The sequence below is a fragment of the Euleptes europaea genome, chromosome 2 (genome assembly GCF_029931775.1).
Source record: "Euleptes europaea isolate rEulEur1 chromosome 2, rEulEur1.hap1, whole genome shotgun sequence".
Classification (NCBI taxonomy): Eukaryota; Metazoa; Chordata; class Lepidosauria; order Squamata; family Sphaerodactylidae; genus Euleptes; species Euleptes europaea.
In genome coordinates, this window is record NC_079313.1 from 91,238,437 (window position 1) to 91,254,571 (window position 16,135).

The 16,135-nt window shown below is 44.5% G+C and overlaps 1 protein-coding gene across 1 annotated transcript in view; it reads right to left on the reverse strand.

Moving 5' to 3' along the window:
* Positions 1 to 12,050, reverse strand: part of SLC41A1 (solute carrier family 41 member 1) — a 31,981-nt gene extending 19,931 nt beyond the window's left edge. The window contains exon 1 of the mRNA XM_056867727.1: positions 11,476 to 12,050. Coding sequence (XP_056723705.1) covers positions 11,476 to 11,859 — 384 coding nt within the window. The 5' untranslated portion in view covers positions 11,860 to 12,050. The remainder of the gene's footprint in view (positions 1 to 11,475) is intronic.
* Between the last annotated feature and the right edge of the window lie 4,085 nt (positions 12,051 to 16,135).

A 16,135-nucleotide genomic window follows, 5' to 3' on the forward strand; every position in this document is an offset into this window, starting at 1 on the left:
GTAGGCACAATAACAAAGGGTTCCTCAGCTACTGGGAAGGAAAGGAATTAACATTAACAACCAGCAAAAAGGACCACTGGAGCATGGAGTAAAAAAGTAAAATATTTGACCAAAAGGTTATAGTCTGTACCAGAGAAGCTTCGTCTTGGGTCACTAAGCCCCAATTTAGATATGACAAGCCTGATAGGTAAGGCAATTGAAAAAACTTACCCCTTGTGACTTTGCACAGGCCCAGCCTCACATTTAAACTGGGCCACTTAATCAAGAATCAAGGTGTGTGTAGTCACCCACATAGTCCATGCACTAAGCATGCCTCGCTGCTTTGCACAGGTAGCAGCCCAGTTCAAATGTGAAGCTGGACCCATGCTATTTTGCCTCATCAGGACCACATCTAAAGTGGCTCTAAATTGTGTGAGGCACATCTTGCGTCTCTTTAGGATCAAACCCTTGGTCTGAAGTCCCAGAACAAGTTCAGTCATAAGTAGGGTTGCCAACCTCCAGGTGGGGCCTGAGGATCTCCCATAATTACAACTTACCTCCAAGCTATAGAGATCAATTCCCCCCTGGAGGAAATGGTTGCTTTGGAGGGCAGACTTTACGGCATGATACCCCACTGAGGTTCCTCCCCTTGCAAAACTTTGCCATCTCCAGGTTCCACCCACAAAATCTCAGTTGGCAACCTTAGTCATAAGAAACCTCCCCTCCAAGCCATGAATTGCAAGATGTAATTCCATAAACTCCCAAATATGGGCAAAAGCTGTAGCAGGAATAAATCCATTATCCTTCTCTCCAAAACCTGCACCATCTATAAACATCCCATCCCTCCCAGCATAAACCTTGGCATACTGCATAAACACACACACTCTAGGTTTCTTAGGGAGCACTAAGTATAGGGCAAGAACTGTTACAGTATGACAGCTGGAGAAGAAAAACCACAGAGACAACAGGCAAAAAGTTTCCAAAATACGCCAAAAGATCTTACTTCCCCCACGCCCCCTTGAGAAGGAAGTCCAGGTTAATTTCAGCATGCATGTTTTAACCACTAACCAGCTTAATTTGTACCTGTTCGAAAATGGGAAAGAGTGCTCTGGAAAGAATAAGGTTCCCATGACTTTATTCCCAACTTGTGTTTTCCCTGGAAGTAAACCAGGAGGGAGGGGCACAAATAGTCTAGAGTAAGCTGTTGTGAAAGATCTGAGAACATACCACAAACCTAGCTCGGTTCCTATTGAGCCCCTACACAGTTTGTTCCACAGGTCACCAAGTACACCTCCTTACCAAGTCAAGGAGGTTGATGGGACATTTTTGTGCCGCAGGTGGAATTGTATATGGTTATGCATCTGCCAGTTTACTCCTATGAAGCATAATTAGGGAAATATGGATTGCACCCCTGCTCTTCCCCTCCATTTTTGTTACATGGCCACAAAGTTATTTCATACAATATAATAGCTTGAACAACATTACAATAACAATATCCTTACCCCACTCTTCTGGGTGCACTAGTTGGCTTGCAACAGGTTTAAACACTTTATAGATGAACTTCACAAGGCTGCCAAGCCAGAAACACACACCAAACAAAGCCCAACAGATTTTTAAATGGCCCTTCCCATAAATTCAAGCAGAAGCTACTCTAGAAAGCCAGCAGCAAACGGGCAAGACAAAGCTCAAGGGGGAGGCAGTTCCTCAGTTTTGGACCCTCCGAGAAGGCAATCTTACAGACACACCCACTGTATCTCAGAGAACAGGAGTACACGAAAAAAATGGACTCTGAAGAGAAGTCTGGCCTTAATTCAGAGTGGGTGATAATTTACACCGTATAGAAACTATAGTGTTGGCAATTAAAAAACAAAACAAAAAGCTACAGCAGAGCCTAGAAGTGCTAAGAATCACCCAACACCACCAATTTATACCACCCTTACTTCAACAGACTCAGCCTAGGAATCGACATGTACTCTATTTCAAACTCTCACTGTATTGAGGAGCTTTTGTATCTGCTTGGATCCATTCCTCAAAAGAAAACAGGTTGGCTGGCATATGATACTGCTGTGGTTAAGCCTCATTGTGTCAAACAGGGAAGCTCATCCAAAACGAACTTACCACCACCCAAATTCCTTTCAAGCTATTCACAGGCAGACACTCCTGTCAGAAAACAATCGCGCAAGTTTGCTCACACAGTGTTCTCCCATTGACACAAGTAACGGCGCTTAACCCCATTTTAGACCCAGTCTGAAGGGAATACTCACAGCCAACTGACAAAGAGACATTTGCAGCACAATCCTAAACAGAGCTACACCCATTTAAGGGCACCTGTCTGTTTAGGACTGCACTGTTAACTGACTTGTTGGATAATCCACTCAGATCCAGGTGCTTTCAAAAATAGGCCTCAAAAGAAAAAACGTGCTGAAACCAGAAAACATAAATACTGTGGCAGATGTATGGTCCTGGGTAGGACCTGTAAAATATTATTTTTTCCACAACAGTGTATCATGGTGCTTTCTTCTTCTAAGGCCAGCAAAGCTCAATTTTCCTTCATGATTCCTTATAGCACAAGTGACTGGCCAATGGGTAAGACTGTAGTTACCAAGCAGCTTTGTTGAATGTTCCCTGCTCTCAGTACACATTACAGTGTGTGTGTGTGTGTGTGTGTGTAGAGCGCTGTCAAGTCGCAGCCGACATATGGCGACCCCTTATGGGGTTTTCAAGGCAAGAGACTCACAGAGGTGGTTTGCCAGTGCCTTCCTCTGCACAGCAACCCTGAACTTCCTTGGTGGTCTCCCATCCAAATACTAACCAGGGCTGACCCTGCTTAGCTTCTGAGATCTGACGAGATCAGGCTAGCCTGGGCCATCCAGGTCAGGGCATACGTTACAATAGTTCCTAACTAACAACACTACTTTCATGGGAAAGTAGGAAGGTTTGAGACTGAAGAACATTAGAGGCCAACAGGGAGGACACTGAACCTGTGTTCAAATCCCATGATTCAAACATTGCCCTTTAAGAGTTAGTTCAGTAACCACAACAGTTAAACTCAGAAAGTCTAGAAAAAACAGAGGGATGCGTGTTATCCTGCCTGTGTTTAAATTCCTTGTTTACACATTTAAATAGGCAGGACAAGGTTAAACAATATTATCAGTTAAATATATATGGATAAGAATGGATACAAGAAAGCCCATCATCACCTCCGTCTCCCCCAAGTGCAAATGCTGCCCAACCTCTAACAGGGTTTTTTGTATATGCACAGATGTTGCTGTTAAATTTCAGAGAAGGGGTTATCCCCAAATTAGTGTGTGTGTGTGTGTGTGTGTGTGTGTATAAATAAATAAATAATTTGGTTAAAGTAAGGTTCCTCTGAGGAGCCCTGTGGCGCAGAGTGGTAAGCTGCAGTACTATAGTCAAAGTTGCGCCCACCTGCATTCCATTTTGGGTTGCTATGACAACTGCAATGTAATTCCTTTACTTTCAGGCCAAGAAGGAAGTCCAGTCATAACAGCAGTGATGGGGTCTTAAACCACCTAGTCACACAACCCAACTTTTTGCATGCCAGAGGGCCAATTTATCTGTGGGAAAGTTTTCCCCTGACTCTTCCAGTTCAAGAAGCAAAGTGTTTGTGTGTGTACAACTGAATGCTCTATCACTTGGGGGAAATCCTTCCTGAAGAAAAATAAAGTAGTAGAGCGCAAGTTAGGGCTAAACTCTTCTCTCCAAGATTCCTGTTTTCTATATAGAATGAGTTACCCCATACACATCCAGTACCATACAAAAATGTATAATCCCTACTTTCAGTCAGAAGTAGGACAGAATAGGAACAGCTTTATTACTTGTTCTGCTGGTAGCCCATATATAAGCAGCAAACTATACATTAGGCACAAAACATGCATTAGAGTACATATGTCCCCTCTTTTCAAAAGGGGGGGTGAGTTTGGAAAGCAGAAGGAGGGAGACAGGCATGGAGGAAGGAGACAGGCATGTAATTCTGTCTGCTTGCCATCTCCCTACTCCACGTGGGGTTTAAGATGGCTCTGCATGCTTGGGAAAAGTTACTTGGGGAAGGGCAATTTGGAACATGGAACATGAAGGCAGAAAGAAGGTTAGGTGCACCATCCTCCAATCCTATCTGAAGCATTTTTATTTAAAATTGCATCAGGGCTCTACTACAAACATAGCTAGCCCTAGAGAATCTAGAAGCGGCATTATATAGTAATTTGCCATAGGAAACATTGCAATTAGCAACGTTTACACCATTCCATTGTCAGTTCAGCAGCGTCTGCACCAGATAAGTATGGTTGTAACTGGGAATGGTGAGAGTAGAAGACAAGCAGGGCTGCTTCCAAAGGAGCAAGGAAAAGCTCTTTCCAAGGACAGAAAACAAGACTCTTCACTTATGTCAGAAGCTGTGGTTCATGGTTGTCTGCCAGCTCCCTCTCTTAGTAACTCATACAAGCCTGATGCACTTGCATACTTATAACCATAAGCAGCTCCTTCCCAGTTCCTCTAGAAGCAAGACTGCTTCAGGTAGAGAATGCCCTTTGACCAAAAAAATTTATTGGTGTCAATGCACTGAAAGAGCTATAATGTTGTCTCAAAGAAAAGGAATTTTTAAAAAGTTTTCAGTGCCTGATCAAGGGCAGTATAACACAGAATCTCAGTAGGGGGAAAGATGGTAGGGAACACATCAATTTAAAACAGAACAAGGATGCATGAAACTCTCTTCCTGTGCATCATTAAGTCCCTGGGTCTTCGGTACAATTTGTTTGTCACTCATGAGGCTGCTTTTCCTGGCACTTTCTTGTGTCTAGCCTGCTATCAGTCCTTGCACACCCATTCCAGTAATAGAAGTATGTGAAGCACTCCCACTAAGGAGCCTAGACCAGAGTCCCCAGTGTGGCACCCATGGGCACCATGATGCCCACAGCCACTTTTGCCGGTGGTCACCAAGTGTTTTTAGAAAGTGGGTGGAGCCAACCAGGGGTTTTCCCAGCAGGGCTTCTGATTGCTGAAGCACATCTAAAAATCGGCACAGCCAAACAGCTGCCAACAAAGTACAGGGATCTTAACTGTGTTACTGTGTGCAAATCCCTATAACTAAGCGGTGTTTACTTCCAAGTAAAGGTAGAACTCTGAGAAGCCTCTGAAATCTGCATTTTGCTACTACTTTGTAGACATTATCCATAACCATGGAATGGGATCAGAAGCCTAGCACTGAAATGGTATGGTCTTCAAAATTCAGGACTCCTCTAGAATCATTAGAAATATTATAAAAGCACAAAGGCAAGTCTCCCATCAGGCAAGTACTGGGTACAGATTGGATGCATACAAAAGAGTCATGGCTCAATGGTACAAGTCGTCCCAGGCTCATTTCCCCAGCGTCTCCAGTAAAGCAACTAAGGGAGCAGATACAGAGAAAGATCTTTCTGGCCAGAGACTCTGGAGCACTGCTGCCAGTCAGGACAGCCTCTACGGAGCTACATGGACCAACGGATCAGTGTTCCTGATGGTGTCCCACCTAAGCCTACATTTAATATATGTATTTACACATGTCCTATTTGAAATAACTGCAAAGTGAGCCAACCTGAAAGAGATACAGCAATGCCTTCACAGAGCTGTGCTTAGGATGATAGTAAAAAATCCTCACACACCCCAACAGAAAGTAAAGTATGACCTGGAACAACAGGATTCATCTCTACTTAGGATCTTTTTGAAATCAGTGATCCAGATCCTTCTTTCAACACACACAAGTTCCCAAGCACAATGAATCCTGTATCCAGCCAATCTACTAACCTCTACCATGTTGCCCTGTCAGCCTCTCTCTGGGTTAATTTCTGTAGTCATTAGCTGCCTTGGACCAATGTGAACTTGCTTCCTGCGTGAGTGTGAGTGCGCATAAATATCAAAGCAGAAACCTGAGTGCCAAATTCCTCAATATGAGTGTCACTCCTGGCTTAAGAGATACTATGCCCCTGCTCTGAAAATGTATCTGCCAAGGAAGCTACAGTGAACAGAAGTGCAAAGGGGTCACATTCATATCAGATGCCTATTTACTGTGAACAGAACTGGTTTTAGTTGCTGTTCTCCAATTCATACTTTTATAAAAGTCTTTCATAAAAGTCATGAACATCCCATAGTCCTCAATCTGCTCCAAGCCAAAATACTTGCGTAGATTTCTAAGAAGTGTCATGGATGAAGCACACCTAGAAGCCCTGCTCCTGAACATAAAACGTGGGGCGTTAATTGTTCCATAGCAATCGTATACACTCAAATGTGCTTTTTATTCTAGGATATAACCCTGGTGCCGAGAAGAATTCCTTATTTTAGGGGAAATCCTCATATAGTCCTAGGGAAATCTAGCCCTGGATCTTTGTCCAAAGCATTATAATGCCAGTATGTGTGAATTCTAGCCCAAATCTAGCCTAGTAGTTTATTTGCATGCAAGTGTCCATATTTACAAACAAAGCCATATCATAACTGCTTTGCTGAATCAGATGACAGGGACCATCAAGTGACCCTTCTGGTTACAGTCATGGAGAAACAAAACCTTTTGGGAAATTCACATGAGCCCACAGTCAGCTCCTGTTCTTTCCCCTTGGCCCCCATCCCTCCATGGCCTCATTTTTAAGTTACTGGCCCTCATAGCCAACATAATACCATTTAGCAATTAACGCCATAAGTTTAATTATGCACTGAATAAATGAGTGCTTTGTCTGATTAAATGAAACAGAACTTCCATCATCTTCCTCTATAGCCATCCTTTTCCTATAACTACAGAAATTACCCACATGCAAACTTGAACGTATCAACCAAGTTGAAGAAGGGGATCTTTAGCAATTATACAGCAATATTAATCCTCCTCACCAGATAGTGGGTTTGTTATATATAGCGTCAAGGAACGTTGAAGATGAATTTTGGAATAGGCAGTTAGCTGAGGTTTTCCCCCCAATCGGTAGCCGACTACCATTTGGAAAAATGTTTGGCTAATACGCATGACAAAAGCAAGCAAAACAAACTAAGAGGCTTTCTAACACTTTGACTACCTGCATCGAGTCTCGCCTACAGCTGTACTAGGGTAACCAGGTAAGTTAGGAAGTAGCTGCAGTGGCATCGAGGATGTACCATACCAGAAAACTGCAAAGCCAATCCATGTATGAAGACTTCTCTATACCAATCAGAACTATTGTGGTGTAGTGGTTAAGAGCGGTAGACTCTAATCTGGAGAACTAGGTTAAATTCCCTGCTCCTCCATGTTAAAAGCCAGCTGGGTGACCTTGGGCTGGTCACAGTTCTCTCAGAACTCTCTCAGAACTCTCTCAGCCCACCTTACCTCACAAGGTGTCCATTGTGGGGAGGGGAAGACAACTGTAAACTGCTTTGAGACTCCTTAAAGGTAGAGAAAAACAGGGTATAAAAGCAACTCTTCTTCTTCCCATCCCTAGTCTATCAGCAAGTGTTCCAAGTTCATTTGCTTTCAAACACTGGTATGAAATTACTCTCGCAGATAGACATAAGACATGTCTTTTATTAGCCCTTGAAAGATTGGAGGTCCAGAAAAGGGAATAAACCAGTTTTATATGCAACTTTTAGCACACCCCTTCCCCAGCCCAATCCTTTCTGCTAAAGAGCATGCTTCGACACTGAACAGGCGAAAGAGAAACTTGATCACCCGTGAAAAGACTGTTCCATACCAGTCTGTAACCGTTATGTTCTGTCGCAAAGATCATTCATACCTAGGCATGCTCTATTACACAGCATACTGTAGTCAGCTCCAGAAACCGGGATCCCAATTTGTGCATACGCACAGAGCTACAGAAAGAGCAATTCTACAAATGACAACATTTCACCAGATTAGAACATCAATGCTAATCAGACCAGAGAACCAAGACTCTGAAAAGTCTTACTCTCTTGCGCTAAACAAGGATCTACTAGGCGTTCAGCATCCTAAAAGGCTCAGCTTAATCTCCTCTTGAAAGCCTCAAAGGCGGCGGCTGAGGGAAGACATGATAGAGGTCTATAAAATTATGCATGGTTTGGAGAGAGTGGACAGGGAGACGTTTTTCTCCCTCTCCCATAATACTAGAACACGGGGTCATCTGTTAAAGCTGGAGGGTGAGAGATTCAAAACGGATAAAAGGAAGTATTTTTTCACACAACGCATAGTTAAAGTGTGGAACTCCCTGCCCCAGGATGTGGTGATGGCTGCCAGCTTGGAGGGCTTTAAGAGGGGAGTGGACATATTCATGGAGGAGAGGGGTATTCATGGCTATTAGTTAGAATGGATACTAGTCACGCTGCATACCTATTCTCTCCAGTATCAGAGGAGCATGCCTATTATTTTGGCTGCGGTGGAACACAGGCAGGACAATGCTGCTGCACTCGTCTTGTTTGGGGGCTTCCTAGAGGCACCTGGTTGGCCACTGTGTGAACAGACTGCTGGATTTGATGGGCCTTGGTCTGATCCAGCAGGGTCGTTCTTATGTTAAAGGACAATCCCACAACTTCCTTGAACATCATGTTCCAAAGGCAGAACTGCTCCAACAAGTTTTATTTGATGTTTGACCTCAATCTACCTGCCCCTTAAGTCAACTGATTGTCTTTCTAACCTCAGTGTGTAAAGGTATTTGCTGAAAGCAGAAAGTTTTGAAGCGAAAGGACAGACAGCTGCCTCTTTCACCCCTAACCCACAAGACCACCTTCATTCACATGAATTCATGAAGCTGCCTTACGCTGAATCAAACCCTTCGTCCATCAAGTTCAGTATTGTCTACTCTGACTGGCAGCGGCTCCCCAGAGCCTCATATCACCTCCTACCTGATCCCTTTAACTGGAGATGCTGGGGATTGAACCTGGGATCTTCAGTATGCCAAACAGATGCTCTACCACTGGGCCATGGCCCCTTCCCTCCCTCAACTCTTCCTTGCAACAAAACAAAGAGGTTGCAGACTAGTCCTACAACATACAGGTTCTCTGACCAGGGAAAGCTGTCAAATTTGCCCAGATCAAAAATAAATTTCATGGAGGAGTTTAATCAGAAACTGTTCTGGGAGCCCCTGGCATATAGGAAAACAACAAGCTCCTACTGTGAAAATTTGAATGCTTTTTTTGGGGGCAGAAAAGGTAATTCAGCTTTCCCATCAAGCACATCCAACTATCACGGGAATCTACCAAGCACAAAGGTATTAACTAAAATTCTGACTTTACAGAGAGGGAGCCAATACAAGATTTTTGTATTTGTTTATTTTCTTAGGGTATTGACTTTATATTTTGCTTTTATATAATCCCAGAGTGATAAAGGAGGTTTAAATATTAGCATGCAGTGCCTTGGGCTCCAATGTTACACAGGCAGGGTAAGGTATGTAAAGGGCTTTTGACAAACAACTGACATTTGAAGGATATTCCTCACTGCAAGTAAGATAGGCTATGAACTACCCTACCACCAATGGTCACGTTGGTATGGGAGAGACCCATGTGCACAAAATTCATGCATTATATTTCCACACAGATCCAGGGAGAATGAACACTTGCATAGAAAAACAAAATATGAATCTGTCTGTACACAAAGGTAAAGGAGGTGTCTAATATACTGGACCAAAAAGGTAGCACTTGCCTATCTCTGCAACAAATATATTAGTTAGTCAAACCAAACCAAAGACTCTTTCACACACAGGATACCACAAAGGAGTTACTAGGACAACCTCACCTCCTCAGGAAGTACACTCTAATGTTAAAATGCAATGATGTACTTAAAGAAGTATGTTTGTTTTGTTTTTATTTGGTTGAATTACCACTGCGGACCCAATCTGCCAAGAGGACCAAAAACACATGGCTAATGACATAGCACAGCTCTAGCATGCTTTTCCTAAGCATGGCCTAATAACAGAAGCTGCTTAAACTCCCAGCCAGCAGACAGATGTGCAACTGAGATGTCAACAAGTATTTTAAAATCAAGAAATATAAGGAAGAGGTTGAAGCCTGGAAACTAGTGTAATCTAATGCACCTCATAATGCTGTACTCAGCTGCAAGCCATATACACTTAATGCTGATTTCACATAATAACCTTATTACACCACACTGGCAACCTGCTAAAGAGCAACAGAAGTTTAAAAATCAGGCTCAAGCAACCACTATGCCACTTAGTCAGGTCTGAAGGCAACCATAATTTGGAATTTGTAAGACATCTTATCTCAAGCGCTACCTGGCCTGCTTAAATGAGACAGATGAGTCCATAAAGAAGAAGAGTTGGTTTTTATATGCCAGCTTTCTCTATCACTTAAGGAGACTCAAACCAGCTTACAATCACCTTCCCTTCCCCTCCCACAACAGGTACCTTGTGAGGTAGGTGGGGCTGAGAGAACTCTGAGAGCTGTGACTGCCCCAAGGTCATCCAGCTGGCTTCATGTGTAGGAGTGGGGAAACAAATCCAGTTCACCAGATTAGCCTCCGCCACTCATGTGGAGAAGTGGGGAATCAAACCTGGTTCTCCAGATCACAGTCCACCGCTCCAAACCACCGCTCTTAACCACTACACCACGCTAGCCAAGGCCTTGGCCTTTAGAACAATGTAACAGCTAGCTGGACTTTGGGCTAGAGGTCAGCGAAACTATAATCCAAAGCAACTGAAGAAATGTCATTTGAGGGGCAAGTTTCATACAGCAGCTGGTGTTTCATGTTAGATCAGTTGGAAATCTCCAGTGGTAATTCTGCACTTCCAGTTTCACAGAAAAGGGAAGGCCGAGTTTAGGGAAGGCCAAATTATAGGGGGTGCAGGCACATCTTTTCAGTCTTCAGCTAAAGCGGTCTTGTAGCTGCACAGCAGTTGCTCCAGCTTGTCAGCACTGATGTCACCAGCCTTGGCCAATTTACAAGCGCTGGCTTCAGAGTTTTACTGCAGCACTTTGAGTCATTCTTCAATTGGTAGCTCCGCAAACATGTAGGTATTATCACCAATGCCAGGGTGGGAATTTAGAAATCATTTCTATTCTTGAAATAGCAAACAAGTCACGCTCCCCATGAAAAATTCAAAATAAAATCCCAAATTTAAGTACATACTCCCTAGGGTTTAGGCTTTTTAGGAGAACAGTAGCATGCCTGCCTCTCCAGCTGTGAGTAGGAATTTATGCTGGTCGCAGAAACAGGGTTTTACAGTTTTCTGTGCTAGCAGCATACAGAGATGGATCTCGGTCTGTTTGATAGTAGAATTCAGAAACAGCCCCAGTAAGACGCTGCTAATAGCAGAAATGTCATTCATTCTACAACAGCATAGGTAATTCTGTTCTTGCTCCAGCATATGCTACTGGCTAGCGAGGGGAACCTCAAGCAACTGGACATACAACGCAGTGACTCACTTATGCTTATCCCAGACTAAGTCCATCGCCAACCAGGCCTGGGGGCAGCAAGCTTTTATAGGACTTAAAGCCACCAACAGCAAAGGATACAAATTTACACATCCAGAAACAGTATACAATGAGCCCATGCCATAGTCTTACCTGCACCATGTCCAGCACCATCCCAGCAGCTACCGTCCCAAACCCTGCCAGCAGGAAAGGAAAGAGGACTTGCAACCCAATGGAAAAGGATGTCTCTTTGAGAGGAGAGCTTGGTACTGGACCCCGGTCCGTGCTGGTATCGTCACTCTCAGTGGTCTGACTGCCATTTTCCAGCAAGGCATCCTCCTCGCGTACCCCTCTGGCGTTGGCTCGAGATTCTATCACCACTACCTCCACTCCGACTTCTTCAGGTCCCAAAAACTCTGAAGACTCAACTAGATGCTCTTTGTCAGGGCTGGAGAGACAGTCTATCGTCCCAGAAACAATGGGCAGCACGACTCCATTGGCGTGATGAGCTTCTTTTTGTTCCTGCTTGGATGTCATGTTGCAAGATTACGGAGGACTCCCCCAAAGTTTTGATGTACGACAGAAGACAATTGCTAAAGAAAAATTTTTTTTGCTTGGGGGTTCAGCCAATATGTGTTTTGGCATATAAATACCAACCCCCCCAAACCCACAGTTCTGTCTTTAGCTCCAAGGTCTGCTCCCTTAGCAAAAAAACCCATCAAGCACAATCCAGAATCGGAGATGCCAGCCACAGAGCCAGCAGAGGAACTGCAGCAGATTCTGACAAGATCTAATACACACTGGTTCACCTTGCCTACAGTTCTCCCTTAGGCAGGGATCCTTCACACACAATCCACAAATTGGCCAGATTATTAACTTCTTTGGGTCATAACTTCCAGTAGCATCATCTTTCCAGATCTGTGTCCTCCTGGTTTCAGGTCCAGGTTTGTTTGGTTATGTTTCTTTTAACAGCAGCAACTGCAAGGAATAAATAGTTCAACAGTTCTTTAGAGAAGATGGAAGAGAGATTATTTTCCCCCAGAAAGGCACAATGTAAATCGGAATCTTTAAAAACAGTCTGAGACAAATTTGGATCCTAGCTTTAAAAAGAAAAGATAAAGCTTTGAATTCAGTTTCCTAGCCAGTTGCTGCTTTATCTACTTTGGAGGGTAAGAGACTTGAAAAACAAAACTTTGAGTCCTCAGGTCCTTTCCTCCAGAAGGAAAGCTCTACTTTCACAGGATTCCAGGCAATTAAGAGGGGTTTGGTTAACGTCTTGTCGCTGGTCTTCTCACCTTCTCCAGCAGCTCATCATACTCCTTGCAAGACAGTCTGGCTTCCCAAGAGCTTTGAACACAGCCAACCTCTCTCTCAGAAAGGAAATCTCTCACCTTGCATCATGTGGCAATGAAGGTTCTTATTTAAAGCAACAGAAGTCCCCAGAGAGGCTTACTCTGTGAGCTTATCCCGTGCTAGACTGAAAAATTCTTCGGCTGACGTTTCAGGAATCACTCTGCTCTCACCTTTAAAAAAATGGGGAGGGGAAACACATGATATAACTATTAGGTAAGTACAGAACAGCTCTTTCATTCACAAGGTCTCTCCTTCCCATGTTGTCATACATATATATCAATAGCTTTACTGTTCTTGTCTATGCTGGTGGAATTAGCTCTCCTTCCTTTTAAGCTCCACACGTATAGCCACAATATAAAACACAGCTGCAAAGGAAGAGGCCCTTACATTTCCTCTGTTCCTACCCAGTTTCCCTTCCTGATGTTAGATACCCCCCACTTGAGTTCTTCATGCACAATTGTCACAGGACATAAAGCACAAATGTGTTGTATGCACAGGACAAACATCTATGTTCACTGCTGGTGAGCCAATGCAATTGTAAACAACGAGCACCCTTGAAACCATGCTCATTGTCTGCAGTTGCATTGGCTCAGTCAGGCCAACATTTCATACCTTCAGAGCTATTTCTCTGTCAGGAGGGACACTCATATTTCTGGATTTGAAAGCCAGAAACTTCAGTTTCTTTTCTACACATATGGAGTGGAAGGGGGGTGGGGAGAATGTGTGTGTGCGCATGAATGTGTTAGTGTATATGCACTACTGCCCTCTGCTGTGTGCATGATGCTTTCAATCTAATCGCTTATGTTTATCATCTAGGGCAGATAAGAAGAGATATTAGTGAACTGTTGTTGTATTTACATATGAAGTCCTTGCAGTGCGCAGCCCGGCTTTTTCATCTGTGTTGAAGAAACACCCACAGAGGCTGTGCCTACTTGCCAAGTTTGAGGTTTTAAGATTTATACTTCAGGTTCAAGCCTCTAACTTGGCACTGCTATTCCTGTGGAACGTGGAAGGATTTTGTTACTTTTGGAAAGAGAGAGTCAGGTTCATTTCAGTTTCGGAGGGTAGCCATGTTAGTCTGTAGTAGAACAGCTAGATATAAGCCAAGGAGCACCTTAGAGACCAGCAAGATATTTTTGGGTTTAAACGTCAGATACAAGCTGGAACTTATATCTGATGGAGATATTTGACTCTCAAAAGCTTATACCCCAAAATGTTGGTCTCTAAAGTGCTACTGCATTTGAATTTATGTTCATTTTATTATCTCAAAGGCCCACATACATCATCAGAGTAGTATGTTTTACACAGCTTTGGGCACTTTCACACAACCCAAATAATGCACTTTCAATCCACTTTGAAGGTGGATTTTACTGTGTGAACTGGCAAAATCCACTTGCAAAGATCGTTAAGGTGCAGTGAGTGGATCGAAAGTGCATTATTTGGGCTGTTTGAAAGTGCTCTCTGGAATGATACATGGACACCTTACAGATAGGTTACTTGTCACATATGCCATACACCCCGTACAACACTTGGCAGTAACAGCCTGTGAGGTCCCAAGTTACCTGAGTTCACAGACTTCAAAACCAAAGTCACTTTGAGTACAGTAACTCAACCCTTTGAAATACTTTTCAAATAGTTTTACTCAGGGACTTTAATTAGCCAAACGAAACAATTTAGAGATGCATACAACAGATTACTTTACTTTGAAAATTAACTCACAAAAAGGAAGCACCAGATACTGATCCTTAGTCTCCAAAGTAAGCCAGATAAATTCTAGCATTCAAAGTTCCTTGTCAACTTATGAGTAAGACAGCAGCTCTTGTAGCATCATCAAATGGTATGCTACACAGGTTGCTAAGGATACATTTCAGGGCTCTGAGTAATTCTCCCAATTTCACAAGCTGCTTACAAACTTTACCCCTTCCCACTGCATGTTACATCCCACAGCCCCCCTCTTTTCAATATATTTTCACCTGCACCTGAGTACATCCTGGCCAGCCCTCCTCCATCCTCACCAGTAGACCCTAATCTTAAAATCAGTTGGCTAAGGAGCTATGGTCACGATCCTGTCTCTTCCGCACTGCAGATGGTTCGCATCCGACTAATCTAGCGAGACCCAACAGCTAACTATCTGTGCTCTTTCCACTAACCAATACTATTAATCTAACCCATTTTAACACAAGAAGCCCCTACAGACCGACTCAAACTCCATCCCACTGCGGCACAACTATTTACCTACAACCTCACCAAAAGGGCAAAAGGCTTTTTAGAAAACAAGGTGTGAGAAGGCAGCCACCAGAGCACAGCAGCATTCCCTAGTGCACTGCTTCCCAACCAGGGGTCCGCGAGAACTAAATTATAAACCCATAATAAATTAATATTTTCAATTAAAAGTTCTTTATTATAAAAATATATTCAAATATTATTCTAAGTTTAATGTTTAGCTAACAGTTATGATTAAAATTTTCATTTTTATTTTGAACCGTGGTTCAAGGTCCCGGCACCGAACAAAAAAGTCCTAGTGGTCCCTGGTCAAAAAAAAGGTTGGGAACCACTGCGCCTAGTGGGATCTCCCTTCTCAGCCAACATCCCCATCCCACGGCAATTGCCCCACGAGGCAGCCTTCCTTTCTCCCATCACCCTTGTGGAGCCTCAACCCAGAACAGAAGCCCCTGGGGAGGGAGGGAGGAGAGAGAGAAGAAGAAGAAGGAAAGCCAAAGAGTTAAATTGCACCAAGCAGTTCCACCCTGCCCATTCCCGCCAGCAGGCATAAGCCCCTTTAAAGACCCTCTTGGAAGGCAGCAACCTCCACCCTGTGGCAGGCGACATCCATCCATCCGTCTCAGTCCCCACACGAGCTGCTGGGAGAACCGACCTGCGCTCAGCGGCGGCTGCTGCTGCTGCTGCTGCTGCCGCCTTCCGCCCCCGGCTCCCCGGCTGCTCTTCCGACGGGAGCCAGCCCCGCGCCCTTCCACCGCTCGCAGCCGCGGCGATGTTGCATTTGGATGAGCCACAAGACGCCGCTGCCGCCAGCGGAGCGAGTCAGAGGCGCGCAGGATATCGCCTCCTCCCTCGCTTGGAGGTTTGACACCGCCGTCGTCCAATAGCGGCGCGCCGTGCCCCACCCTGCTCTCCGCCGACTGGCTTCTCCGCGGTGACGTGACAGTTCCGAGCGGGAGGGGAGGGCTGGTGGCGGTTCTAGCCAATCGCGGGAGGGCGGGGAGGCGGGCTTTGCAGTGCGGCCTTCGTCCTCTTGGCCCGGAGGAGGGCGGGCGTCAGGGAAGGAGCCAATCATGTGCTCTCTGCGAAATTACATGTTTTTGGGGTTTGCAAAACCCCTCGCGTCCCTGGGCAGTCGCTGCTGCTGCGCGGAGGGGTGGTTCTGCAGAGCAGCGGGCTGAAAAGGGAGTCAGGCTGTTTGGAGAGCGAGGCAATGTTAGTTCTGCCAGGTTGCAGAATA